At 40.0% G+C, this 25,812-nt stretch overlaps 1 protein-coding gene across 1 annotated transcript; it reads left to right on the forward strand.

Annotated features, from left to right (window-relative positions):
• The first annotated feature begins 334 nt into the window (after window positions 1-334).
• LOC103174648 (very-long-chain enoyl-CoA reductase) lies at window positions 335-25,400 on the forward strand. The gene is made up of 13 exons (XM_042335030.1): window positions 335-460; window positions 13,270-13,320; window positions 13,807-13,858; window positions 15,857-15,901; window positions 19,901-20,004; window positions 20,924-21,039; window positions 21,643-21,748; window positions 22,319-22,391; window positions 22,483-22,526; window positions 23,011-23,068; window positions 23,152-23,240; window positions 24,196-24,241; window positions 24,335-25,400. The coding sequence occupies exons 1-13, from the start codon at window positions 437-439 to the stop codon at window positions 24,460-24,462; spliced, it is 936 nt and encodes a 311-aa protein (XP_042190964.1). The 5' UTR covers window positions 335-436; the 3' UTR covers window positions 24,463-25,400.
• The last annotated feature ends 412 nt before the right edge of the window (window positions 25,401-25,812 follow it).

Below are 25,812 nucleotides of genomic sequence, written 5' to 3' on the forward strand. Positions count from 1 at the left end.
TCCTTGCCTGCCCTTGCCCTTGCCCTGCCTTGCCCTGCCCAGCCTGCCATGCCTTGCCCTGCCTTGCCCTGCCTTGCCCTGCCCTTGCCTTGCTTGCCCTTGCCTGCCCTGCCCTGCCCCAAACTTTTCCAGATCCCAAGGGGGGGGGGGGTGGGGGGGGGAGGAATGGATTGAGTGGTGTCAGGTTCCAGTCGTGCTGTGGAGTAGAGTTTGCTGAGTCTTTGCTCTCCCCCTCCCTCCCTCCCTCTCTCCCTCCCTCCCTCTCCCTCTCTCTCTCTATCTGTCACCCAGCTCAGAGCATCAAGAGGAGAGGGAGACACAGACACACACACAGACACAGACAGACAGACAGACAGACAGACAGACACAGACAGACTGGTCTGATCGCGCAGAGGAGGTCACTGACGTCTGGAGGAACACTTAACTCCTGCAAGTTATGAGTCGAGCGACCTTCTTCGAGGTAAGACATGAAGGATCTGACAACAGGGATCTCTGATCATTTGGCTTTACCCCATAATCAGTAGGTGCGAGACATGGAAACACTCAATTGCTCGGTTGCCCGGAATATTGGGGCTATGTGTGTAGAGTACAGTGAAGGAGAGGAGAGAGGAGAGAGAGAGAGAGAGAGGTGTCAGCATTTAAAGATCTAATTGCAGCCTAATCTGTGCATCTGTGTATCGTATCGTATCGTATCGTTGCTAAAAGTAGGACGTGGTACTGAGCTTCACTTTGGGTGGTGGGACATTGGGAGGGGGTTGGGGGGGGGAGTGGGGGGGGGGGGGGGGGGTGGAGTGTGTGGTGGGGAGAAAAAAAAGTTGCAAACATTTTTTGGGTTGTTGAAATGAGTGAGTGCTAATCTATTTCGTTGTGGGGTGGAATCAGCTCAGCAACATGACCAGAGAGAGAGAGCATCTGCTCGAAGCACTTTATTTTCTGCTCACAAAACCAAGGCAATACATGGTGGTTGCAGCAGGTGCTCTGATCTGCAGTTGCTCACCCAAGCACACGATCAGCCTGTGCTGGTATAAACTAATAACCATCTCCCAGTATAGCTCTGTGTAATGGATAACCCTTCCAAGCCCTTACATTTGTTTCATTAGTGTCCTATCCCACCCACCACCCACTTGCACAGTTAAAAATCAAGGACCCCCACTGGAATTTGTGTGTGTCACTGGCCACGGGTACCGTGTCTTAATCTTCGATGAACGTAAGGGATTTTCGAGACAAAAAAAATATATCTGGGATGTCGTGTACACACACTGGGAGTTCGCAAAGGCTTGTAATTTAATCGAAGGGTCCGGATCGTATCGTAAATCAGGAGAGCAAAGCACTGCATTGAATTGTGAGTGTCAGCAAAAACTTCCAGGATTACGTTACAGCCTTTAACTCCCTTCACAGCATCTGGTTGTTTAATGTGTACCGACTGGCATTTCTGATATCAAAATAAAAAATGGTAACACACACTGTGTCAAGCTGCTGAGATGGAGCGCTGTGATAGCTGCACTATTACTCACAGTAATAATAATATTAATTCTTGTATTTGATGTAGCACCTTATCACGGCTTTCAGACATCTCAATGCGCTTCACAGAATATACTGCAAAGAGAAACAAAAACAGAAGTCACTGGGGACACTCAGTAAGTCAGGCGGCATCTACGGAGAAAGGAAAGTCCACGACCCTTCATCAGAACTTGGACATGTTGGGAGGGAGAAGCTTTTAAGGGCTAACAGAGAGGGGGAGGCAGGGCAAGGAAGACAGAGGAGAAAATGGGGTAGAGGACAGGGGATGATGGGTTAAAGAGGTGTTAATGATGCAAAACAAAGTAGGGGGGGTGGGGGAGTGATTGCAACAAATTAGGGGAATAGAAGTGTTAATACTGTAGAAAGGTTCCCAGCGACTTATGTTTTTGTTTCAGATTTCCAGCAGTATTTGCAGTATTTTGCACACTGTAAAGTGAATTGACTGTATATTCTGTGGGTGAAACGTGGCAGCCAGGTGCGCACAGCGGTGTCCCACAAACACTCGTGGATTGAAGTGACCAAATCTAATTATTTTTTACAAAATTTTGAAGAGATTATTATCCCCGGAAAAACAATCTGCCGATCAACCGCCAACCGGGTCCTACTTACAGCTAGGTAAACAGAGGCGTGTGGAGTAAGGAAACTTGCCCAACATGTTGCCTCGCCCAGGTCCTCTCGCTTGCGAAGCAAATGCTCTAACCAATATGCTACAGGACTCCACAGTAGAGTTTAATAAATGAATGTACTATGCTTGAAAAATATTATATCCATTAGAAAAATATTATATAAAGAATAACAAGCCAACCCAGGTGAAATAGGGCTCACGTAGTTCCTGGGTGTTTTCTGAACTTCCGAATACAATCGTTATCCATAACGTTTGGATATTTTGTAGAAATTTTCTTTCAGTGCCTTTGAATTCAGTTCCTTAGAATGGTAATTTTTCTGACAAACTGGAAAGAAATGTGCTTAGTAATAGTTGACATGAGAGGATCTATTGTGTAATAGAATTTTTCTAGTGAGCTATCGGGGAATAATCTAGGACTATATTTACATCTTTGGTAGTTATGATTATGACGTGATTATGTACTAAATGCGTACTATCTAAAGAATAATGGATTGACAGCAGTAGTCATATGCCACAGAAGTATTATAGCCTATTTATCATGTGTTTTTCCGCAATCATTCAATATGATAACAGTTGTGCACACAACTTTCAAGCTGGTCACACTGGTGGCTCCCTGACAAAACCACGTTGAGGAGGGTGTTTCAGTGGGACATTAATGGACATTGCTGCACTGTAAAAGCGACCAGTCCAAATCTAATCAACCTCCACCAAAACATGCTCCCTTAAACGTTTTTGCGTATTTTAAAATGTTAAAATAACATTTTAAAAAAATGTTATTAAATAAATAGTTATGTGAAAAATTGATTGTCATTAGCAGAGCTCTGTGCGTGTTCTCAGGTGATACATGCAAAGTTCTCAAACCTGGGCAAATGTAGTTTTGAAGCAGGAAAATGCTGTTTCCACTTCTATTTACATTCAATGCTGGAAGAAATTTCAAGTTGCTTCCAATGGTATAAATGAAACATTATAGAGGATTCAGATGACCTAATAAACTATGATAGCAAAGCTCATGAAATCTATAGGCATTATTCGAACATTGCAGTGAATTACTACCTTGAAATTATTCTGCAATTCTGCATGTGGTCTGCATCATTTAATGAAGTTTGGGGGCTGATTTTATTCTTATCAGGATCATTTTATTCTCCTGCTGTTAATAGTAACTGGACTTTAATGTCCAGCCTATACATTAGATGTGTGATGATGTCTATATTGATTACTGCAAGGCATAGCAGGGTCCATGGAATAACAAATCCACTAGAAAACATGCATTCATGCATTTAAAAAATGTAATCTGCAAGCAGTAGGCAATGAGTTATCAATCACTCGCTGAACAGAATTGCTGCCATATGCATTAAGCTCCAGAAATCCCTTGCCTTTTGGTGTCTGATACAGTTTCTTCAAGTTTCTCTATGTCCCCAGCAATTACCAGGGTCAAATTTAACAGATCATAATTTCTCACTGCCCTCCGTTTATGTGATATTCATTAAAAAGAATAAGGGCAGTAATGTTTTATTTCCCCTTAAAACCACTGTGATTGAAACTCTAATATACTCTGCCTCACCTCTGATATAACAATATGGCTCAAACAAAGCCATTGCAAATATAGTGTAGCCTGCCGTTTATTATTTGCTGTCCATTAGTAAATCAATATTAACACATTTTATAAGAATAAAACAGATAAGTGCATGTCTTTCTATTGAAGCACAATCTTGTACTATCATCACTTTGCCCATTAATGTGCTGATTTCACAGATTCGTATTAACCCATAAATTAGATCTGTAGCACATTGCTGTATCATAGTTTGAACTACACAGCATAAAATATCCTTCTGGATGATTCTTTAAATTTTTTTGATAACTCTAAGTAAATTTAGGAGCCACTTATTCTGAATTAAATTCCCAGATCACGGACTATGCCTGAAATGAAAATGTATTACTGGATAAAACACTCTCAACAATTACACACTTCTTTTAAAATACGGAGATCGATACTATAATTTGTCACCGCATACGGAAATAAAGCAGCTTTTGGAATGATTTAGAACCAGCTGCCGTCATCTGTTGTGTGGCACTTATATAGTGTGATGTGTAATCCATTTACTATTGTATCTGCTTATGGCAGCAACTATAAGATATCTTTATGGGGAGGGAGGGGAGGGCACTATTCACTATCCCAGTTCTGTCTGTGATGCATAGAACAGTAGCATGTCGTCAAATATGATTTGAATCTCTACTTTATACTTAAAATGTAAATGCAAGGATTATTATATTATTATTATAAATCATATTAATGCATGTAGGAGTGATAAGCAACAACACTGTGGAATGTTGCAGTGGTGTGACAGTAAGGGAATGCAATGGAGAGACAGATTTCATTATCTGTGATTCTCAGTTACCAGACAAGGCAAAATCCAAGAGCACTCCCTAGCCAGCGTCACGCACCTACTGATGATCGACACTAAGTTTCAGTGAGAACCGAAAAAGAGAAGTGGACCGTCAATCCATTGCAGTAAATTAACCAGTAAACTGATGGTAGCACAAAATAGATTGTTTCAATAGAAAGACCTGCACTTTATTCCAATAAAATTATTTCAATATTGATTCCCAAATGGCTGGCCATTATATCTAATGAGAAGGGCTTCGAGAAAGTGCCTGACCAATTTGATAAATGTGAAATGTTTATAGAAGAAAGAATTAGATAATTATTTGGGGAGGACAAGTTTGCAGGGCTTATGCGGAGAGAGCAGGGGAGTGGGACTGAATTAGATAGCTCTTTTCAAAGAGCCAGCAGAGACACGATGGGCCAAATGGCCTCCTTCTGTGCTGTCATAATTCTATGAAGGGCTGGTAACGGAGATTCGAACAAGTATTTTTCGTTTCTAGGGGGCCAATGTTGATGGGCTGAAAGCCTTTTATCAGCTGGCATGAATCCAGAGCACAAAACTGCTCGTGATTCATCACAAACTGGCATTAAACTAGCAAAGAGGTTAAGAGAATGGGTGGACGTACACTGGTGCAGTTAGAGGTTACGCTTCTGAGATTTGAGTTGGGCATATTGTTAAGTAAAAGTGAAGTAGCTTCACTTTGCTTCACCTTGGCCTGTGCAATGCTGCTAACACTGGATGTCCAAAGTGGAAACATTTAGAACACTGGTGGCCAAACTGTGGGCAGTAGGAGTCTAGGTAAGTCCATGTTTTATCGGGCGCGTGTTTTCAGTATTTTTCTTGATTGAATAGTTCTTGATTTATGGTATAAATGCCGACACAAATGTCATTAAATAGGAGTGCTAAAGGTATGAATGAGTCCTGGCACTGATTTGATGGATTGTAATCCATAGCATCCTTGTGCATTCTATATTTATACCATATCTATATGTGGATTTGCTCAGACTGTAAATGCAGGAATTCATGCAGTGTCATATAGTCCTGTTAACTATGGGTCATAAAGCTCTGCTGAAAACGCTTGTTAAACACAGCTGCTCTCTTACTTGAAGGTTATATGCTAAAGATGGATTTCCCCCACAAAATACACAGTCAATGTACTTTAGAGTATATCCTGACGTGATAAGGCGCTATATCAAATGTACAGATTATTATCATATTGTTACAAAGAAGGATTCGGCATCCTCTGTCCTAACTTCCAATGTGCGGAATCCCTAAGTCACAAAGGATCCAGTTTATCCTTTTTATTTTTTTTACAAATCCTGTTATCTCATCCCATGTAATACAGAAACTACTATTAGATAGGATGAGGCAAATAAGGATTTATAAAGAATAAAAAGGAAATAAGAATAAAAAGGAATGCCGTCTTTCCACTCATTTCAGTCTGATGGGCTGCATTATGTTGCTGTGCAAGCTCGGCAGAGTAGGGAGATGCTGAACAATATGAATGTGTGGTTGTCAGGTGGTGTAGAGTAAGCATCACACTTGCAATGAGCTCTGCAATTGAAAACACCGCCAGCACTCACTGCCTATGCTTATACATAATAAAATGTGAATTTAGATAAGGTACTGACTGGAGGGTTGCTAATGTCTGTGGAAGTGAGCAAGAGCTCAGTAATGGTGGAGAGAGCGAAGGGGAGGGGAATAGCAAAGGAAGAGAAGAGATTAAACAATCGGAAAAACATAATTGGGGGGTTTCCTCATTTCGTTTTCCAACTGTGATTTGTTATTTTCTGAAAGGATCTTTAATCAGAAAAAATTGCGTTCTATAAGTATGAAACACGCAATAAACTTTCAGCACAAAATGTCAGGGCTAGATTCCAGGCAGACATTGGCAAGTCAATCAGCAGCTTTGCTGTAAGTGAGCATGTCAGGATAATAATATGATTATAATATTTAATAATAATCATTGCATTTATCTAATAATATAATAATAATCCTTGCAAGATCAGGTGAGTGAGAGAGACTGGGTGGAGCAGTTCACTAGAATCTTTCACCTTAGGAATTTCCCTCTCCCTCTCTGTAAGGTTCAGAATTAAAATCAATTCTGCACTCTCAATCTAATTTCACGTGGGTCCGTTCCCACAGCACAAAACTAAGTATGATTCACCACTAATGTTTGCCTCAGACCAAAGGCTGCTGCTTTATCCAGGACTCATTTCCTTTATCTTAATGAGCACTAGAGAAAAACACACAGATAAGTAATAAGCAGAGCTGGGTCACATTAGCCTGTCCAGGAACCTATTTTACAATGCAGAGGAAAACGGCATTTAGATTGCTAAGTATTATCAGTCAAACATTATTGCAGTGGCCTGCTTACATCGAGTGAACTCAATAACATTCCCTTCACTTCAACTTTTTTCTCATGCACTTTGCAGTCATTTCAAGTCATCACTCATTAAAATTGCTTTCATGCAAATGCTTCCTGAATGGCTTGGTGCACTAAAGGCTGTTCAGTCAATCAGATCAGAAGGCCACACGCTTGATTTCTAGTCTATGCTGAATAGACTGTCTTAACTAGTGCAGCATTTGAGGCACTATAATTGGCCTTAGCCCTCAGGCCAGGGGAGGGGAAAATTAGCTGGAGTTCCTGTTCCTGAATTGCTATCCAATGACTCCTGCTGGAAAGCATTCGCTTGTGGACGTCAGTCAGACCAGCCAGGTTTAGTCTGGGCCGTCATGCTGTCCACAGCTTGTTGACACGTACTAGTTGACACATCAAGAATCCACAGTTGTACAAGTCACTGAAAGCTACACAAACGCTAGTTGTTGTTGAGTCATTTACTGACCTCTATTGTACAGTAATATATTGAAAGGTCCACTGGTACCATGGTAAAGGATTTTGTTACATTTTGTCATATTAAAATGCAGATGAGGACTCAATGACGTGATTGGTGACATTTCATCTGATGTTCCACATTTATTATTAGTTGGCTTTTGCTTCTAATTTTACTTCTCCTAAAGTCACTGGCTCACGATCATGGTTTAATTCGACAGATATAAGCAACCCTCTGCTATTTTGGCCAAGTGATCAATATTCATGTTTGAGCCTGGATGTTTAGAGACTATAAGATATTAAACCAACAATGGGGAAGAGGAAGAACTGCTGAACCTGATCCTGTCATCCACATAAGCTCAGTTAATAGCAGGAATTACTTGATAATGTTTAGGAGCAGGAACCATGGCTAATTTTTCACTCAAAGCCAGTACCGAGGCCAATTGTGGTTCGATGTGATAAGGCGCTATGTCAAATGCAAGGATTATTATTATTGTTGTTGGTCTGACTGAGATGCCACCACAAATCTGAGTGCTGATAGGGATCAGACTGAAAGCAGGAGAACAGGAGACATGATATAAAGGCATTTCCCTCAGTTCAGTTGAAAGGGGACTTTCAGCAGTGGATATGGTTTGGTTTATATGAACACATTACATTCAGGAGCTGTATGTTCTCACTAAAATCAGGACCAAGAACTGTAGAGTGTTTCGAGCGTTTTTGCACCAACAAAGCCTTTGAACATTTCTGTAGCGACCATTTGATATCCATTACTACTGCTTCTACTGACCATTCAGTGGTCCCCTCCTGTCTCATTGCACTATCTCATCACACACACCTTTATGGTTCCCAAGGAGAGTATTACAAAGATTGCTCATTCATGTAAATAAAATGGGACAATTCACCATAACATGAATCGTTCTGATCTATATTCTTTCATCTGGACTGCAGCATATAACGCCAATCTGGGTATTCAAATTGTCCCTGATGTTTGTCTAATGCATAGTTTGTCTTTATAAAGGTTAGCTTCAGTGATATTGTTTTGGTATGAGGACAGAACTCTACCCCCTCCCTGTCTTATCTATTTGTAGAATGGTTCAGTTGCTTTCAGCTGTCACACAGGGCTTATGTTACTGAAGAGTTTTATTAACATTGCTGTGATCGTGTGAGTTGCATACCATCATTTTTCAACTGGAAGACTTGCTAGTGCTTGTAAAACGCAGAGAAAAACGTTCACCATTCTTACCACATGGAAAAGACGTCTCAATAAACTCCACAGAGCGGCACTTAGAGACGTCTGCACATTTAGTGCATGTTAAGGGTTTAGCTCTCACACTTTGTGTTGGAATTGTTAAGCTGTACGATTCAGTTTTTTGTTGTTGCTCATTTTGCTTTTAATTCATTGTGCTTCCATTTAAGCCAAAATATTGCTCTCATGAGTGCTGCAAATCTCCCTTCACATGGTGGAAGTGTGAAAAAGTAAACACCATCTGTCAAAGTCAAGTTATAAGACCGCTGACTAAATGAAAACAATGTTACCAACTAGATAGAGCTCTTGCTTTTAGAGAGAGCTAGTAATTTTCTGGCAAATTCCACTATTATGGTAGAAATGTGTAGTTAAGTAGAAATTGCTTTAGAAAAAGCTCTCTTCAGCAAATCACAGTAGTGTAAGGAGAGTTTTGCACAATGAATTATTGCTCTTCTGTTAATCCGGTTTACGCAGCTGCTGAATGTGTACTCTCCTCTGTTGTTTTCCTGCTTTGTGGGAAGCAGGAATATTTCAGAGCTGCTGCCAACGTTTTCAGAAGATTGAGGCCATCTTGTTCAACTGTGTGAGACAGACAGTCACAGTGGACATGTGACTTACAGAGCTGGCTGAAATAGGCAGACAAAGTGGATTGAAACTTTTAGTCTCTTGGAGTTGTTGCTTTAGTAATTGAATACGCTGAATCAGTAGTTTTGTGGCTCGGGGTAGATTAGATTATGTTTTTATTGATTTGTTTTCATGCATCCGCAGAGCACGATACATGAATATGTTAAGAGCTTGGACAGTCCTCAGCTGGGTTTGGGTGGGATATCAAATGAATCACACCTTGTGAACAGAAGACAGCTATCTCCCTCACTGCTAGTTATGGGTTCATCCCAACAGCTGGGCACCTCAGAGGCAGCCACGGCTTCGGGCACATGTACGTGAAATGATCTAGGAGTTAAATAAAGACAGAAACAATCACATGCAGAATCAAAGAAAACAAATGCCTAACCTGGAATGCTGCTAGGATTTAGGAGAGTACACAGTGGTTTGGAAAGGAGCCAGAGGGAAGGTCCTCAAAAAGAGAAAAGTGCAGAGGCCGATCTGTTAATGGACAACAAGAACTGCTCCGTTTCGGGAAAAAGTAACCAAAACTGGAAGATGAAATGCCGTGTAAGAAGCTCATCAAACAGGCAACTGATTTAGAGTGTCAGTGATGTTACCTTTGGTTTTACAGAAGACAGTTTGCAGTGTCTGTCTGAATAACACTGGAATATCGAAAGGGATGTATTAGACCCACTGGCCATTTTTAATGAGTTGACCCTAGTCAGTGAGTAACAGCAAGTTAGTATCTATTGGGCTTTTTTTATCTAAGCCCAATACTGCCCTCAGCTGATATCTTTACACATGCACTTTCCAGCAGAGGACAATGAATAGCAATTAGCAACAAGAATCCTTTCTGATCTCTCTTGTCCCTCTCATTAAGGTTTTTCCAGTCTGTTGCCTTCCTATAACAAGGTTTCTCTGTAACAAGAATAACCTGTTGAGAAGGATATGCTCAAAAATATTACAATACACAGTCATAGAGGTGATTCTATAGCATGTGGAGCCCTGTAGCTCAGTGGTTAGAGCACTTGCCTCCCAAGCGAGAGAGACCTGGATTTGATTCCCGGCAGGGCAAAATGTTGGGCGAGTTTCCTTACTCCACACGCCTCTGTTTACCTGGCAGTAAGTAAGAGCCCGGTTGTTAGTCGATTGGCCACTCGCTTTTCCGGGGGTAATAATTCCTTCAATAAAAATAATAATAATCCTAAATTGGTCACTAAATTCACGACTGTTTGTGGGACACTGTTGTGCGTAATTGGCAAATGCAGAGCCCATGCGTGAGAGAATTGTGAAGCAGCTCCAAATACCAGGGACCCAATCAGTCCATTAGGTATCAAAAAAGTAAGACGAGATCCCTTTGAGGAGGCTGCCTACCTGCCTGGATGCATCACAAGGTTTCACTCATCACTTTACGGCTGCAGTAACAACCATTGGTGCCAGCAGAGGGCATGTTCGCCTTTCTTCCACGTGCTGCCAGTGATTTAAATTTAAAGCAAGAATCACTTCCCATTTTTGTTTTCGCACTCAGTTTTTAAAAAATATTTACCAACGGAATATTTACCTTTGGCCAAAGACTGCATTACTACTAATATTGACGTAAACACCTGCCCTTTCATGGTTTAATGCTGAAAAAAAGACTGCCGCCCTTTTCCATCAATCGGTGCAATCGATCAGTGTTACGAGTGTTGAAAAGGTATTGGTTATCCGGCAGTGGGCTGTGATGTGCTCTCTGAAGCAATCTGTCAGGAATTTTAAATGAATTATTTTAACAGTACAGGAAAGTTATGGATCTTCCATTTCCATTCGATACACTGCTGCAAAGATCACACTATCCTACAAATACACAGTCACTAAACTTCACAGTAAAATCTTCACGGGCGCTTTCAGGCATCTTGATGACCTGATAAGGCATTATATCAAATGCAAGGATTATGAGGATTATCGTTCTCGCTTAAAAAATAACGACCACCACTAAATACACAGAAAAATAACATTGAAAACATTGAAAGATATCTGTCTTACTTTCCATCCAGGAATAAGAGAAGTGTGGTTTGTGTGTTGTCTAAAGATCTAATCCTGACGTGTTACAACATACGGGCAACGGCACCATGTTGTAAGTAGAATAGGGGAATCTCAAATTTAGGCAAATGGATAATCCGGTATTTTAGACTCCTTTGCGTTTAGAACATGCCTAAGAGCATATTCTCGACTTCTCCCTTTCATTCCTTTTCTCTCCCCTGTTCTGTTGAATAAAATTACTTCATGAACATCTCCATTTACTCGACATCGGTCAGCTATTTTTATTTCTCCATCTCTCCATTTCTTTTTTTCTCAAATTAATAGCAGATATTACAAAGCAATTGATTATTGACTTTGGCACTGAGCTCAGAGCAGGCCAGCTCCTCAATGAATCCTGATACCAGGTTATTTCAAGCGTTTCCATAGCTGATTTTAATTGACTCGTCACTGAGCCTGGAGTACATGACTAACTGTTACTCAAGAATAGTAGAATTAACATGCTGCATACATCTATCAATTGATATATCGGTGCAAGAGGCAAGTTCATACAGGGACTGATAAGCATAACAAAAACATAGTTAATGGGAGACCTCATGAGCTTGGCTCATTGAAGAAGGAGCTTTGGCCCATCTGATCTCATCCTTCCAGAACACCCAACCCTACATTATCTGATACGGCCCTTTAAAGTTCCGAGAGAGAAAAAACATTTCCACTAGTCGGTGAGTCAGTAACTCGAGGGCATCGATAGCAAAAATGTGTCGTATGATACGATAAGGTGGAGTCCTGTAGCTTAGTGGTTAAAGCACTCGTCTCGCAAGCGAGATTGATTCCTGGTGGGGCGAAACAAGTTTCCTTACTCCACACACCTCCGTTTACCTAGCAGTAAGCAGGAACCTGGTTGTTAGTCAATTGGAGGATCGGTTTTCTGCGGGTAATAATTCCTTCAAAATAAATAAAAATAATTTAATCACTCAATCCACGACTGTTTGTGGGACACTGATGTGCGCAATTGGCTGCCGCGTTTCGCCCACAATATATACAATCAATTCACTTTACAATATATAATACAATTGCTCAGTGGTTAGAGCACTCGCTTTGCAAACGAGAGACCTGAGTTCAATTCCAGGCAGAGGGCGAAACCTTGGGCAAGTTTCCTTACTCCACACAGAGCCTAATAATAATCCCTCCAAAACCAAAAACAATAATAAAATTGGTCATTTTCAATCCACGACTGTTTGTGGGACATTGCTGTGCGCAATTGGCTGCCGCGTTTGCCCACAAATATACAGTCAATTCACTTTACAGTGTGTTCTGTGAAGCGCTTTGGGACGTCCTCCCGACGTGAAAAGCGCTATATCAAATGCAAGGATTATTATTATTTATTATTATATTCTGTGAAGCGCTTTGAGACGTCTCGAAGACGTGATAAGGAGCGATATCAAATGCAAGGAATATTATTATAATTGCAGAGTGAAAGAAGACAAACTTACCTGTAATATGAGATGTTTTGAAATGTTTCATTTCAAGCAGTCTTGTTTTCTTCAGACACGCTCTACTTTACAGTCAAAGGGTCATCAGCAGCTCGTGAAATTTTTGTGGCGATGCTACTTTGACTTTTGAAGGGATGAGTTTGCAGGCAACGGGACAACTGGATCTGAAAGTGATCTTAACTATAACTGTCGCTGAGAGCCTTAACTGTCTTTTCATAATATCACATTTCATGGACTCTTCCATCTGTTGGGTTATTCTATCACAGTGCTGTCACAAACCTTCTTTACACTTGCTTCAGTCTGGATAAGCCAGGGACATCCACTTTTGCCAGTTGCTTCTGACTGTGTGGGACTATTAGGTGCCTGCGGAATTCTCTCTGTAGTACCAATATTACCCTGTAGCACTGAAAATAATGGCAAATGGGCAAGGGCTAGACTTAGCAAATATATTTGCTAACGTAAAAAAGAAAGCGGCAATTAATCACACTGTTCAGCAACCAAAAGAGACTGCAACTAAAAAGGCAAAATCCTTTGTTTTCTTTGAGGTGGAAATTCTTGATGGCAAGACCAAGGAGCAGCTGTGTTTCCTGGATAAGGTGAGAAGCTGAATATTACTTGAAATACTTGAAATATGTCCTAAGTTTTTATTAATTGAAGAAGTTCGATCAAGTTGTTTTTGTTTCAGTTACTCAGCCAATTTAAACAGTGCGTAATTGTCAGAGATTTTCATCCATTCTTAGTCAATAGATTTTTTGAAGTGTTTCATTGAAGGGAATGATTTAATTAACAGAGAGTAAATTTTGTAACAATATAACTACCCCAGATTTGGGACTTTGGACATTTCCTGCTTTGAGGTGGTTACCTAGCTCTCATAAGCTGAATATGTTCCAGTTCTTTGTCTTTGTGTTGATATGATCCACGTAACCCACAATGATCATTATCATTCGTGAAGAAAACTTAAACTGTGTAGTATGCATTGACTGTTTCATAGTATTACACTGTGTTAGAAGACTCCACAGGTACAGTGGTCGGAAATTTCAGAAGGCAGTGTTATTGATGTACTTAATTTCTATTTTATTCAGGTGGAACCAAATGCCACAATTGGAGAAATCAAATCTATGTTCCAAAAAACATGTAAGTAAAGGCAACTGAGGATAGGGTTAATAATTCTTGCATTTGGCATAGAGCCTTTCATGTCAAAAGGCCATCTCTAAAGCACTTCTCGGGATTTACTGTAAAGTGTATTTTGTAGAGTTGATGAATCATAACTAGTCTCCTCATTTTGGGGGTGTTTGCATCAATTATTCTCTCTAGTAAAGTTAATTAATAATAATATTAATCCTTGCATTTGATATAGGTTCTTATCATGTCGTTGAGACGTTTCAAAGCGCTTCACAGAATATACTGTGAAGTAGATTGACTAATTATTCTGTGGGTGAAACATGGCAGCTAACTGTGCACAGCAGTGCCCCACAAACAGTCGTGGATCGAGTGAACACATTTTTTTGGGGGGGAGGGATTATTACCCCCGGAAAGAAATCCACCAATCGACGAACAACCGGGTTGCGACTAACTGCAAGGTAAACAAAGGTGTGTGGAGTAAGGAAACTTGCCCAAGGTTTCACCCTGCCCGGGAATCGAACTCGGACCCTCCCACTTGCGAGGCGAGCACGCTAACCACTACGCTACAGGACTCCAGAAGTGATTTTTCTCTTACTTCTTTAACGTTAAGCCTCAACTATTGATTCCTGGAACATTTTTTTTTTAGTCCTGACATTTTGCTTTCCCTGTTGCACGAGCGCAAGAAGAAAGCCTAGTTCAGTTTGGCAGATTGTAAATCAAATGTCATGAATTCTCTTGGAAGTGATAACAATTCCTGGATCAGGTTCATTCATTCCTCCACCAGTTGCCTGAGATTTAAATGCAACAATGATTATTCTGGCACGGTGCTGAGCCAAACCTTGTACCTGTATGACAAAGAGAAGCTGATTAACTCCACAAGTAGGGGAGTCAGTGAACTATAAGCCCTTAGTTATAAGATAGTCACAATAAGAGGGAAAGGAAAGCTTACGCAATTTTTTTTCACTCATAAAAATTTCACTCTTAAGAGTTGCCAGAATCTGGAATGCACTTACAGGTAACGTGGTAGGGACAGAATCCATTTTGGGTTTCAAGAGAGAAGTCGTATAGACAGGTATTTGATGGAACGAGGCTTGAAAGGGGATGGAGATAATACAGAGCAGTGGAATTAAATGAACACCTTGCTCTGAGAGCTGGTGCAGACTCGATGGGCCAAATGGCCTCCTTTTGTACTGTAAATTTCTATGATGTTAAAAAGCCAAGAAAATCCCACCTGAGAACAAATTATTATCCGAACATATTATTCTGCAGTACAATTTGCTGTTAAACTTTCAAGTAGCTCCTTGAGCGCACCTAATCAAGACTTAAGTTTTCCATTTAATCATTGGAGCAGTTTTTCAAATCAAAACTCAACTTCTGAAAGCTTCCAACAAAGAACTAGAAATGTTATCCCTTTTTAAGTACAGTAGTTTCTTTTGATAATAGTTTATTAAATAGGAATGTTCCAGCAACATTTTCCTGCAAATACACAGTAAATATATTTCACGGTAAGATCCTGTGAAACGTTTGAAATGTCTCAATGACGTGATAATTTCACTGATGTTGTTCGCTTGCCTATCAAACATCAAAGAGTGGATAAACCACAATTTCCTACAATTGAATATGGATAAGACTGAATTCATTCTCCTTGGCTCCTGTCGTTGGCTTCTCTCTTCTGACTCTAACTTCCACAGCTTCTCTCTCAAACTCACTAACTCTTTTACCCCTCCTCTGGCCGGTTCCTCCTCCATCGAAAAACATTATTATTATTATTTGTGGAACACAATACAGACATTAATTTCATGGCTGTTTGTGGGACACTGCTGTGCGCAAATTAACTGCTACTTTTACTTAGAAATACACAGTAAATACATTTGACAGTGAAATCCTGTGAAGCACTTTGAGATGTCTCAACGACGTGATAAGCTTTTATCCCAAATGGAAGGATTATTATTACTCTCATTGCATCTCTGAAATAGCCAGCTAAAGCATGTTTATTCAATTCTCTTTCAGACCCTCATTGGTATCCAGCAAGACAATCCATCAGGTTAGATCCAAGTAAGTACCACATTATATTTAATTCCTTTACAATCACTGAACATGTGGGCTTGATTGGATCTGGTTAACTAGGTACTGTCATGAGCAGGCAGCAACATAATAGTGTTTATTACAGAGCTAACATCAGTGGTCCAATGTCAAAACAACTAAGTGAAGATTGTTAAGTGTGAAATTCAAGTATAACTCGTGCTGCTTTTATATTATGAGATTGTGCGTAGCGCCAAGTTTGCCTCTGACGAGTTCGCTTCAACTCGTAAAGCAAAATGATTGGAATAACTGGCGCTGAATTTGGCAGAACCCTTTTTGATCTACGAACTGCATATGCCTCCATAAATCAGACTGCGGTGAAAAGGGTCAGGATCTGATCCAATGTGGTTCTGCACATGCACACACAGGTCATTTTAGATTCCTTTACACATGAGCAAAATCATTTGTAATTTTTTTTCATAATCTTCCCCAAACAAAAGAAGTAGAACAGGTGAAAAGGCTGGGAATAAATCATTATTATTCAGTAGTGTCTCCGCTGTAGAACAATAGAAATTTACAACACGGAAGGAGGCCATTCGATTCATCTTACCTTTGCTGTCTATCTGTTATGTCCATTCGCCTATCTTTTCCCTATCCCCTTTTTGTACAAAATAGCTTACATTTATATGATGCCTTTCACGTCGGGAGGATATTTCCAAGCACATTTTATATTTCTACAGAGCACAGTCCCATCTGCAGAGACGTAAATGCCCCATTTGTCATAAAAACCCAATTCAGCTCAGAAGAAAAACAAAAGATCCTGAAACGTATCATAGGTTAATAATAATAATACTTGTATTTGATATAGCACCTGTCAAGTCTCCAGGACGTCTCCTAGCGCTTCATAGAACATATTGTACAGTGAAAGGCAAAATACTGCAGATGCTGGAAATCTGAAACAAAAACAGGAGCTGCTGGGAACGCTCAGCAGGTCAGGCAGCATCTATGGAGAGAGGAAAGTGAGTTCGATGTCGATAGCAAGTTCTGAAAGGTCATTGACCTGAAACGTTAACTCACTTTCCTCTCTCCATAGATGCTGCCTGACCTGCTGAGTGTTCCCAGCAAATCCTGTTTTTTACTGTAAAATTGACTGTATATTTTGTGGATGAAACGCGGCAGCCAATTGCGCACAGCATTTTAAGAAACATTTTTTTTGAAAGAGTAAATGACAGAACATATCTATCTTGGAGGTATAGGAGCTAGCCTCAGTAGTACGTAGTAGGCACATTGAAAAAGAAGGGACAATAAACACATTTGTGCAGTCTTGTAACCTGTTTGAATCTGTAACATTTCTCACCATCTGTTCAGGGTCCCAAAGAGGAAAGTGAAAATGAGTTGATTTTAAGCTGGTGACAAAGGGGTGTTCTCTATCGTTCTGCAGAGATGACAGAATTGCCACACTCTGACCATGAGTGACCATGGATTTGCCTTTGCCTTTCTGAATTTCTATGTTCAGAACATCTAATCCCTTCATTCTCCATTTCTACTAACTCTACTGATCCTGTTGCCCAGTTCCAGTCCTTCCTGGTGCAGCTGCTCGGGTAACGTGACGTACACTGATCAGTCCAGCACTGCCTCGGATTTCTGTCACTTCTGCCTCATCACTTTATAAGCCCCACTCAGGGTCAGGCATCTGTGGAATTGAGCCCCAGAAGTAGCTAAAAGAAACTCCTCCTTGAGAAAGGGAGAGACGGGGGGAAAGAAAAAAACATTAAAATAATAATAATAATTCTTGCATTTGATACAGCGCCTTATCACGTCTTCGAGACGTCTCAAATGGCTTCACTGCAAAGTGAATTGACTGTGTATTTTCTGGGCGAAAAAACCAAAGCATTGTAGTTTTGTGCACTTCCCTTGAAAATGGCCCAATTATAACGTGGGTTAGTTTCACCTTCTGGGTGAAACTAGAGAAAGTAGCAGGTAAAACTCACGCCTTCTGTCAGCCTGCCGGCCTCAAACCCTCTCTTACTTTGTTTCACTTCAGGCTACCCACAACTAAGCAAATTTCCTTTGAAAGTAGAAGAGAAGCGAGAGAGAGGGACTAAGGCAGGAGAAGGCTTTGGGTCTGGAGGTCAGCCCCATGTGTTTTGGCTGCTGCTGACTTTGCTTCTCATAACTCACAGTGACAGGAAAGTGGAATCAAAGCGAAATTTCATGGAGCCGACTTATGGGCTAGTTTAAATCCGCTGTTCTCACAGCTGTGTTATATATAGTCAGAAACAGGAGCCAATTTAGAATGGGGTAGGGAGGTGGGAGAATTCCACCTGGGTCTAGATTTACACTCTTCTCATCATATTTTAAATTTTGGACCGTTCTTACATTCAGTCCTAATTTTGAAACCAAATTCAAAGCTGCATGGAAGAATTGTTCAAAACATGCGCGGTCTAACACGCTCAGAAAATGTCTGTATAGAACCAGGTGGAATTTCTCAGCTCAGGCTCACCTCCTCCCCTCCCCACCACCCCCTGTTGTTTGCTCAGGGTCCAACCTAACAACAACAACAAAATGACATTTGTATAGCGTCTTTCACGTCGGGAGAACGTCCCAAGGCACTGGACAATCAGTGTTTCGGACCAATCCCTATGAAGCAGTCTGAGACGTTGCCCTACAAGAGGAGCTACATAAATGCAAGTTGCTATTGACTGTACTTTCCCTCTCTCAGTCTGGGTGCGTGTATCTTAGCAGTTCAATCAAAAACAATCTATATTTATATAGCATGTTTCAGGTTGGGAGGAGATCACAAAGTGCTTCATACAGCTCCCTGGGCATTTGAACTGAGTTATGGATAGCTATGGAGGGTGTGAAGGACGGGGGTGGAGTTTGGGGGGAATAGGTGACTAAAATCATGGTCAAAGAGTAGGTCTTAAGGTCGGGCTTTAAAATTGGGGCAGGAGGAAAGGGGTGAGGTGGAACAACTGACATTGTAAGTCACATTGTCATTTGGTTGAGTTTCTTGGATCATTCAAAAGAGGCAGCGCAGCAGTGGTGGGATGTAGCTGGAAAGTGGGACTGGGACAGTTGTGCCATCTATTGTGCCAGAGGATTAATTTAGCAGCTTTAATGTGAGCTGCAGATAGCTTCTCTTTAATATGACCCTGTCATTGCGTGGTACCAAGGTCACTTCATTCAACTGGGTTCAATGCTTTGATTTTCTAATCCATTCTCAGAGAGAGAGAAAGGATTAAACATGGTGTACGATGACTGACAAACAACAAACACTGTGTATTTACCTTAATAGTCCTGGAATTTCAGAAATGCTTACTGCTGAAAGAATCTGTTTGCTCGAGAATGTTTGATGCCAAGTGGATGTGACAGGGAGGGTCTGATCACTGAACTGAAAGTCATACAGATTGAGTTGTAGCCCAAATCAACTATGCACTTTATAGGATGAAACTCTATTTACGGTACAATGCAGGTCACAGCAGCAGAACATCCACCTGACCCAATACTCAACTTAAGGTGCAAAACCACATTGGAAACTGATTGTAAATTGTTGTCACACCCTCTCCTGTTGAATTTCCTGTGTGTAGTTCAGAGCATGCTTACCAGCAGTAGCAGGGAGCCACTTCATCTCCGTAAAGTGCTTTGAAATGTGAAAAGCGCTGTATAAATGCAGGTTGTTGTTGTTGCTGCTTGTACCGTTTTGCCAAACCGAGAATAGGTCGAGACAATCTATTATCCAGCCTGCCCTCAGCTTGGCAATAGGCAATAGGATTTTAATTGCCCCATTTAATAATAGTAATAATAATCCTTGCGTTTGATATAGCGTCTTATCACATCTTCGAGAGCTTTGAGACGTCTCAAAACTTAGCAATAAGTTTCAAAATATGTTTTTGACTTGTTTACCACGTTAACATTGATAAAGACAGCATAGTGCACATTGTTTTTTGTTGAATTCACTGTAATAAAAAAGAAAAGTACTTCTTAAAAGTGACTAAAAAATCTCTTTTCCGATATTGATTCAATGCACAGAGGGCAAAAGTTTAAGAGACGACGAAATCTTGCAGACTCTTCCAGTGGGCACCACTGCTACCTTCTACTTCAGAGATTTGGGTCCCCAAGTTGGCTGGACTACAGTGAGTACTGATTCATTCGGCACAGCAATACAGTACCCTCCGCAATACATCAATACCTGATGGCACAGAGTCCTGTTCACCTGAGACTTAGCCTGATATAGACCAACCTCACAAAGTAGTAACTGGGGCGTATTATATTGTCAAAGGTGCCTTCTTTTGGATGACACATTAAACTGAAGTTTGCTAGTCTAGATGGACTTTTAAATTCCTGTGACACCGTTCAAAAAGAGAAGATTCTTCCGCTCAATAATGAGCATGTTGATTAATCATGTTTAAAAGTGACTCCGATAACCTTATCGTAATACTGTGCAATGGATCAGCACCTTTACCGGCACTCTCCAACTCTCTGCTGAAGTACAGTACCTTCCCTCTCTGTTTCGGCAGTCAGAAAACGCTGCATATTTTTTTTCACCTTTCTCATGTCAGGATGTTTGAAAAAATCAGAAAATGTAATTTAAAGAGAGACGTCATTGCAAGAATGTTTGAATCACCTTCAAGAGAGAGAAGAGAAATATTAAAGAATGTGAATGGGAGGGAGATGGAAGACGTTTAAAAAGAGGAGGGTGGAATTCCACCTAGTCTCACCCTGTAACAGCGTTTTGTAAAATTTTCATAAAGATTGCACAGAATTTGAGGCAATTCTTAAATTCCGTCTTTATTTATTTGAAAGTCAGATCTTTTAAGAACTACGGAAATAAATGGCTGCCAAAATAAGATTGAACGTAAGAATTTTCAAACAATTCTGCACAATCTTAAATTTTAGGAGAAAATGGACTTACAGGCTGAGACTAGGTAGAATTTTGGGCCTATGCTTTCTAAATAACAAATGCATCAGATTGTATTCAAACACAGTATAGAATTTTCCAAAACTAAAGTTTGCTGTCCATACATTTGTTTGTTCATTGTGCTTTGTTCGTAGGTCTTTCTCACAGAATATGCTGGCCCACTCTTTATCTATCTGTTATTCTATTTCCGTCTGCCATTTATCTATGAAGAAGAGGATGAATTTACTTCCAGTGAGCACACTGTGGTGCAGTAAGTAACAGGTTTTAGACGGGTACCTGAGTATGGTGAGTAACCAACATACTCGCTTTCATTAATTTACTTTCGAAATCCCATCAAAGTACTGATCTGTCCTGAACATTTTAGCTTCAGTATGAATTTAATATTGGTCTCTCACGGGTTTATTTATGCTGTGTCACGTTCAGGTGGAATATGCTCTACAGAACATCATTTCACATGTTTCACATTTATTGAAATGATCCTGATAACAAGAGAAATCTAAACAGGAGTCTAATCACTTTCCTTTCCGATTTTGGGGGATTTTATGCCACTTGGTAAATATGGGAATGAAACTGTAATGGGATCTTATCAAGATGATCAATAAAATCCACTTCACAACGTGTTCTACTGATTAACTTTAACTTGTGTCTTATTAACTTTAAATAAAATACTTAGCCAGTATAAGGCATTTCGGATTGTGATGTGAATGAAGCCTGGAGCATTTTATGTCTTCAGCAAATGAAAGGATGGGGACATGAGACCACATTGCATTGGTCAACACATTGATTTGCTGAGCTGTCATTTTCTGCCTTTTCTATAGGTAATCCTACAGCCTGTTTCTGTTTTTTTCCCCAGCATGTCATGCATTTGTCATTCTTTCCACTACGCCAAAAGATTGATCGAAACATTATTTGTGCATCGATTCTCTCATGGCACAATGCCCCTGCGTAACACTGTTAAGGTAAATACCACCGAGTAGGTAAAACATGCTTCTCTTTCACAGGAATTTGGAACGACTTGGGATTATGTGGATTACTAACATATAAACGTTAGTTGGGTGTTTTTGTCGGGCTGGACATTGTACCTGATGCAGGGAATTATCTGGAGCAAAACACTGGTTACAAAATCTAGCATAAACACTTTTACACTTTCTTATTTAGAGGTGACTGAAAAGAGAAATCTGGAGCTAGGAGCACTTACTCTGATTCCTCTGAGATAGACAGAGTGCTTTTCTTTCTGTTGAGAATCTAGATGAAGCCAAAACCAATAGGGCAGTAAACCAAGGTTGAAGTTAGTCATACACTTTTATTGTATACTGTAGTTAACACCCAAGTAACCAATTAATGTTATTTTAAATCTTATTCATGGATTTCTTTGCAGAACTACTTTTACTTCTGCAACGTCAAATGTTATATTTTCTGGAACGACAGACAATGACTAAACTAGTGACACTATTAGAATAGAAGAGCTGAGATTGCTCAATAAATAGTGTGCGTTACTGATCTAAATATATCGATCTTTGCCTTCACAGAACTGTTTCTACTACTGGGGTTTCACAGCCTGGCTGGCTTTTTACATCAACCATCCCCTGTACACAACACCTTGTAAGTAATGGCATTTGTAAACAGTTGTATTTCAATAGTACTGAAACTCTGTTAAAAGTCTGTGTGTTACACTGTTAATTTTTTTTTACAGTATATGGTGACAAACAAGTCAATCTAGCACTATATACTTTCCTGGTATGTCACGTTAAAATACTCAACTCAAACATTACCACTGCCTACATTCAAAGCATGTGAAATGTTAAACGTAACGTGAAATAATTGAATGAATGTGCACAATGATTGGATTTCATAATCTGTAGATGATCTGTTATCGGTGATTGAATATAGTAATTTTACCGACAAGGTTACTAATAGCAAAATAAATTAATCAGATATCACTTCTAAACTTTAGATTGAACAGAATCCTTGCCTTAAATAATAAAGGTAAAACTACTCTAAAAGTCTTGATTTGCCAGATCATGAAATCCTATACATGGCTACAGGTTTGCTTTTATTCTGTGTGCATCTGCAATAGCCATCTAACTGCAATTGATGATTAAAATTAAAAGCAAAACTATGAGGTGGTAACAGTGTGTGGCTGATACATAAGAGTAACAGTTGTTCATAAACAGTAAGTAAAGCAGACAGTAAATTTATTATAATAATTTAATCGTTCCAGGTATGTGAAGTTGGGAATTTCTCGATCCATATAGCACTAAGGAACTTGCGCTCAGAAGGTAAGCTCTGTGACACAATCAATAAATACTCAATTTGGAAATGATCCATACTTATCAGCAATGTATTTCTTACCACTTTCCAGGATCCAGAGCCCGCAAGATTCCTCACCCGACTAAGAATCCTTTCACCTGGCTCTTCTTCTTGGTGTCCTGCCCCAATTACACATACGAGGTATGATATTTGCCAATAGCCATTATTTATAGTCTATAACTGGTACATATTGCATATGTCCGGCATGATACTACCCCAGTTAGGACTGCCCTAATTGTTGGGGTATTTAGATTGCAGGTTGGAGTGCTTTAGAATGTCCTCCTTATGTGAAAGGCACTATACAAATGAAAGGCGCTATACAAATGTAATTTGTTGTTGTTATGATGTCTACACCTCTAAGCGTGCCAATTACTATGGATGTCGTCTTGGAGCTGGTTTGGGTTCAGCTCCAGGTCAGGAAACATGGATCTAATTTTCTTGTCCTCAAAAGCACGGACCGAGTAAGATTCATACTCTCAACCTTTGAGGTTCCAATCCAGTGCCCAGTCAACTGAGTTACAGTCCAGTTGTTGTTGTATCTCACAGTGGTAGAACCTGGATTCATGCAACTCTATATAATGCTACGTTCATGAGATAGCTCAGTGATTTCCAGAAGGAAAGGAGAATCGCAGGGAAAGGCACTTCAGGTTGGTCTTGTACAATTCATGAAGGCTGTTCCCAAAGAAACATTGACAAAAGTTTGGGAGGAGGTTGCCTGCCCACACTCGGGTAGGGCATGGTGTGTTTGGTTAATGGAGAAGTTATTTTTAAAGAAAATTAAAATAGCAATCTATTGTTATTTGTTTATAGTGGAGTAAAGAAGCAATGAAAATATTTACGTCTTCATCTAAATTCCTCCTTGATTACATTAATGATAAACCTCTCACTGTTTACCAACAATTCTCTATTTAATGTATCTGAAACACAGTATAAGGAAAGGGTTAGTCATGTTTTTTCATCCTATATGCAATGCAATTTGCAGATCCAGGAAAAATAGCTTCATAATTGGCAAATTGGTTGCACTGTGATTGAGTTATTATAGCTATTCAGTTTTGAATCAAAGTGTGGTAACGTTGTATGCTTTCACACCCCATAGGTGGGAGCCTGGATCGGTTTCACCATAATGACACAGTGCCTACCAGGTAGGACAGTATAAGACAGTGATTTGTGAAAATGTTCAATTCAAAGTTTAGAAATGCGTTACTTAATGTAAGATTTTTCACTTTACCCTTTAGTTGGTCTGTTTACTGTGATGGGTTTCGTCCAGATGACAGTCTGGGCTAAAGGCAAGCATCACTCTTACTTGAAGGAGTTTAAAGATTACCCAACTGTGCGGATGCCTATCATTCCTTTCTTGCTATAAGGCAATACAAGGTGAATAATATGCTGAGCCATACAAATCAAAGGAACAAGGACTCTTCAGCACAAGTCTCATCTTCATCAATCCAGTGGCACGTACCTGCATGCAAATCTCCAGCATGGGATTGAAAGCCAAGCCTTCTGTGGCAGTTTTATTGACCCATATTTCCTGTTGGAACTCTCCCTCCCAACATGGGAAACAAAAACATTGTACGTTGATTATTTATAGAACTCATTCTTCATCGTTTCATCACAAACCATTCTGTTGATAGCCTGGCCCCATTTTAATGACCTGTATAATCCTCTAGTTGTCTTATTGCACTGTTCAGAATTTTAAGCACCTCCTATACTGTAGAATTCACCGCTTTAAGCACTTTACTGTTTGTTAAGCATGTTTAAGATCATATGGGTAAACATTTAAACCTTTGCTTTAGAAAAAACACAAAACAAAGTGTAGCTCAAAACCAGTTACTTTGGAGTTCCTTCTTTCCTTGGGTTTGTCTTTGAAAAAATCTGGTGCAAATTTTCTTTTAAAAATTGTAATTATAACAGAGGAAGGTTTTTTTTAGTTGTTTCCTTGTATTATGACCATTCAGTCAATATACAGACAGAGTTCCCAATTTGCACGTGTCCAGTTCATCTTTTTGTGATGAATCAAGGTTTTAGTGTTGAATCGAAAATATGTTTATGTGGCAATCAATTTCGAGCTTGTGGCAGCAAAATGTCAGCTATTTGGAGCACTTTGACCATGGCCTACATTGTATAAGCCCTTATCTTCTTAGTGCAACATGGCCTATTTGGATTATTGAAAACTAAGCTGCTGATTTCTTGCTGGATAATCAGTAGTCTTATTAACCTTGAATCCTGTTTTCCAGAAGGGCTCGGAGTGGCTCTTATGTTGTGTACTTTTGCCAGTCAAATAAACTTTTGCTTCCTAATGAACCCGAGTTTCTGAATTCCACGCAAAGAGTGATCACCTCCATTGCTGAAGTGTGTGTTTTTTTTAAATGAAGTTGTCACTCGGTCTCAGTAAACTTTTGATGTTCACCACAAATTCACAGCAACTACTGCAGTTCCTGATTCCAATAGATCAGTGGATAAAATCACCAACCAGTGTGGTAGGTCATTAATCTCCCACAATTGAGCCTGTTGCTGGTTGTTTTATCCAAGGAAGTGAAGCAATTGACATAAATGCCTCCGGGATATGAAGGGAGAAAAATATCAAAATGGTTCTGTTCTGTTGCTCATCCTGAATAGTTCACTTGTGGATATTCAAAGACCACAGGATCTGGCTCAGTTGCCACATCCCCTGAGGCTCAATAAGCTACCAACACTAACTATCTAAGCCACTTGG

Source organism: Callorhinchus milii, unplaced genomic scaffold, assembly GCF_018977255.1.
Source record: "Callorhinchus milii isolate IMCB2004 unplaced genomic scaffold, IMCB_Cmil_1.0 Scaffold5, whole genome shotgun sequence".
NCBI classification, from domain to species: Eukaryota; Metazoa; Chordata; class Chondrichthyes; order Chimaeriformes; family Callorhinchidae; genus Callorhinchus; species Callorhinchus milii.